The sequence below is a fragment of the Lycium barbarum genome, chromosome 8 (genome assembly GCF_019175385.1).
Source record: "Lycium barbarum isolate Lr01 chromosome 8, ASM1917538v2, whole genome shotgun sequence".
Lineage (NCBI taxonomy): Eukaryota > Viridiplantae > Streptophyta > Magnoliopsida > Solanales > Solanaceae > Lycium > Lycium barbarum.
In genome coordinates this window covers 92,594,813-92,598,483 of record NC_083344.1, presented here as the reverse complement: position 1 = coordinate 92,598,483, position 3,671 = coordinate 92,594,813, and the positions used below count along the sequence as shown (strand labels likewise).

Genomic DNA, 3,671 nt, shown 5'->3' with positions numbered 1-3,671 from the left:
TTACTGTCTAAGAACACCTTCTTTTTTGTTTTTGTTTTATTGCACAATAGATATCCCATAGAAATTAATTCTGTGAAACAGTATAATTTCATATTAGTCACTCAACTTTATCAAGTGTAATAGAAAAATTAGAAAACTAAATAAAGAAGCTAGTATTTTGTTTACCTGACAAACCAAAAAGCATACCAGAAGCATACGGGATCGTTTGGTATGCGAGCCAAGTTATCCCGGGATTATATTCTTGGGATTATTATCCTTAGACTAATTTATCTCACGTAAGAGGTGAGATAAAATTATAACAAGTCTTATGGGATAAGGTGGGATATTCGGGATAAAATTTGAAATTAAATTTATACTTTATTTAGTATAAGATATAAATTTATCCAGAGATAAATTATATCTTATACCAAATAAAGTATAAAACTAATTTCAAAATTAATCCTAGAATATCTCACATTATTCTGCGTACCAAACAACCCTACATGTTTTATCTCACAATCCAAAGAACCCCTTTAAGTTCTTTATAAACATCACCACCAACACTACCTTTTTCACCTCTAAAAGAAACCTTCAAAACTATTTCTGCATACAATCAAGAAAGTATGGCCTACCAAAACGCCGTTGACTTCTTTTCTGATGAACAAAGTCCACTTGATTCAATTGCAGTTGTTGATCCAAAACCTCTTGCAGTAGTAGCAGCACCAACAGCTTGTGGTGTTCATCCTCCCATTGTTGCATCCTTCAATGATAGAATCCGTCCACTCCTCGACTGTGTAGACAAACTCCGCCACCTTAACATCATGCAAGAAGGTATCCAGCTTCCGACCATTGTAGTGGTAGGCGATCAATCTTCTGGAAAGTCCAGTGTCCTCGAATCTCTTGCTGGAATCAGCCTTCCTAGAGGACAAGGCATTTGCACCAGGGTCCCCCTTATCATGAGGCTGCAGGATGATCCAAACATCTCTGAACCACTACTTCACTTGGAGTACAATGGAAAGTCACTCCCTGTTGATGAAGTTGCCATTGCTGAAGCTATCGTTCGTGCTACTGATGAGATTGCAGGCCTTGGTAAGGGCATATCTAACAACCCTTTAACACTTGTCGTGAAAAAGAATGGTGTGCCTGACTTGACCATGGTGGATTTGCCTGGCATCACTAGAGTTGCTGTGCAAGGACAACCTGAAGACATTTATGAACAAATTTATGATATTATTATGAAATATATAGCTCCAGAGGAAAGCATAATCTTAAATGTTTTATCAGCTACTGTTGATTTCCCTACTTGTGAATCCATTAGGATGTCTCAAAAGATGGACAAAACAGGAGAAAGGACTCTGGCTGTTGTGACCAAGGCTGACAAAGCCCCTGAAGGGCTGCTTGAGAAGGTTACTGTGGATGAAGTGAACATAGGGCTCGGCTATGTTTGTGTGAGGAATAGAATTAGGAACGAGTCTTATGAAGAAGCCAGGAGTGATGAGGCAAGGCTTTTTTCAACTCATCCACTTTTATCCAAGATTGATAAATCCATGGTTGGCGTTCCAGTTCTGGCACAAAAGCTGGTGTGTATTCAAGCAACCATCATTTCAAAATGCTTGCCTGAAATTGTGAGGAAGATCAATGACAAACTTGCTGCCAATCTTGCTGAACTCAACAGGCTTCCTCAGCATCTAACTTCTGTGGCTGAAGCTCTGACTGCATTTATGCGCATTCTGAGTTCATCCAAGGATTCATTAAAGAAAATTCTTCTAAGTGGGGAGTTTGATGAGTACCCGGAAGAAAACGAAATGCACTGCACGGCTAGACTGGTTGAAATGCTTGATCAATACTCTAATGAGCTACATTCCAAGAAATTTGAGAAAATGGAGGACTTCTTGATGGAAGAGATCATGGTTTTACAGGAAACGAAAGGGATTGGATTACCAAACTTCCTTCCTCGGGCCATTTTCCTCAATGTTTTGCAGAAAAAAGTCAAGGAAATTGCTGCCTCTCCAGAGGATTTTGTGGGAAAACTGTGGAATTACTTAGAGCGAGTTGTTATCAAAGTTCTGATGTACCATTGTGATAACTATCCGCAGCTTCAGTCTTCCACAAGAAGGGCAGCCCAAAACTTGATTGCTAAGAAGAAGAATGAATCAGTTGATTGGGTAAGGGAAATCACCGGGATGGAAAAGCTGACTGATTACACTTGTAATCCTGACTATTTAGCGACTTACAGTAAATTCATGGCTCAACAACACATGTTCATGGAGATTATGAATGATCCTGGGAAGTGCTCCGTGATAAACCTTGAAGGAGTAGGAGAAATCCATGTTGGTCATTTGAGGAAGCATCTAGATGTGGTGCAGCAGGCTTTCGATTTGAAAATGAGAATGATGGCCTATTGGAAAATAGTGCTAATGAGGCTGGTGGATTCTATGACCTTGCACATAATGTTCAGCATTCGAAACATGATTAACAAGGAAATGGAAGACGAGATTGTTCAGGATCTGGTGGCACCTCATGGTGGTGGAATTGAGAGAATGCTTGATGAGTCGCCTTTGGTTGCAGAGAAACGCAAGAGGCTCAAAAAGAGTGTCAAACTGCTCAAGGAGTCCAAAGAGGTGGTAGCCAATATCATGGACAGGATTTCACTTCATGCTGATCAGGAAAGGGATTAGATTAATACGTGCTACTCATGATCAGGGCACTCTGTCCCCATTCAGCCAATGTTCCTTTCCAGTTTATCTCCTAATATCTTACTACTAGTACTATGCTTTGGTTTTATAAAATGCCTGTAGGCTCCTAGGGAAGTATTTAACTACCTGTTACTAATTATTAGTTGTGGGATGCCTATATTAGGAATTGAATTGTCTACGGCCCTGCTTGTGTGTAGTTATTGTCTTCCTAGCTATTAGCTAAATGCAAATCAAGTTTCTGTCTTCATATTTGCCTTAAGTGAACTGTTTTAGACTTAAGTTCACGTTGCTTTTCTTTTCTGAAGAGTGTTTACTATCTGATCCCTTTTTCCTGCAAATTATACATCCATCGGCTATGTTTTGGATCTGAAATTATCATATTTCGGAATAGAGGTAGTAAAGGTCCTGTGACTCCACTCTTCAATCGTCCATCCCGTATTCCGGTCATGAACAAGAATGCATTGAGTGCTAATGGTAATGGAACAACAAAGGGACCGTGAAAATTGCAAAGTTAAATCTGTTAGAAAAATCTGGATAGTCATTAATTTAATATTTCCTATTTTGATATTTTATTTAGTTTGTAAAGGAATTGTGGTCCTTGTTTTGTGGAATATGTCTTGTAAGAAAGGACGATGGTGGTTGGATAAGTAAGATGTCCTGCTAACTTTTGAAGTGTATTTACTATTATATATAAGAAGGAATATGTAAGTTTTGTCGTCCTTGAATGGAATTTGTGCAATCTCAAGTACAAAATAGCAGCAGAATATAAAATTTACAGCTTAATCCCTATACAAGATCCATGTGTTTCAATCAATTCGACAAAAGGATCAGATAACTTACCTTTTGATGCGTAATTCCTCGATATACTTTCTGCCAAAAACGAACTGTAGGTGTTGCTCGAAAATGAACGACCACCCTCTACCAATATCTAGACACGAATGATCACTAACAGACACGAAGTGCTAGCTTCGAGTTTTGGGGTATAATTTCGGGTTG

General features: G+C 38.8%; 1 protein-coding gene across 1 annotated transcript; it reads left to right on the top strand.

Annotated features, from left to right (window-relative positions):
- Positions 1–527: 527 nt before the first annotated feature.
- On the top strand, positions 528–2,922 carry LOC132606306 (dynamin-related protein 4C-like). Its single transcript, XM_060319748.1, has one exon. The coding sequence runs from the start codon at positions 603–605 to the stop codon at positions 2,655–2,657; it is 2,055 nt and encodes a 684-aa protein (XP_060175731.1). The 5' UTR covers positions 528–602; the 3' UTR covers positions 2,658–2,922.
- Positions 2,923–3,671: the final 749 nt, after the last annotated feature.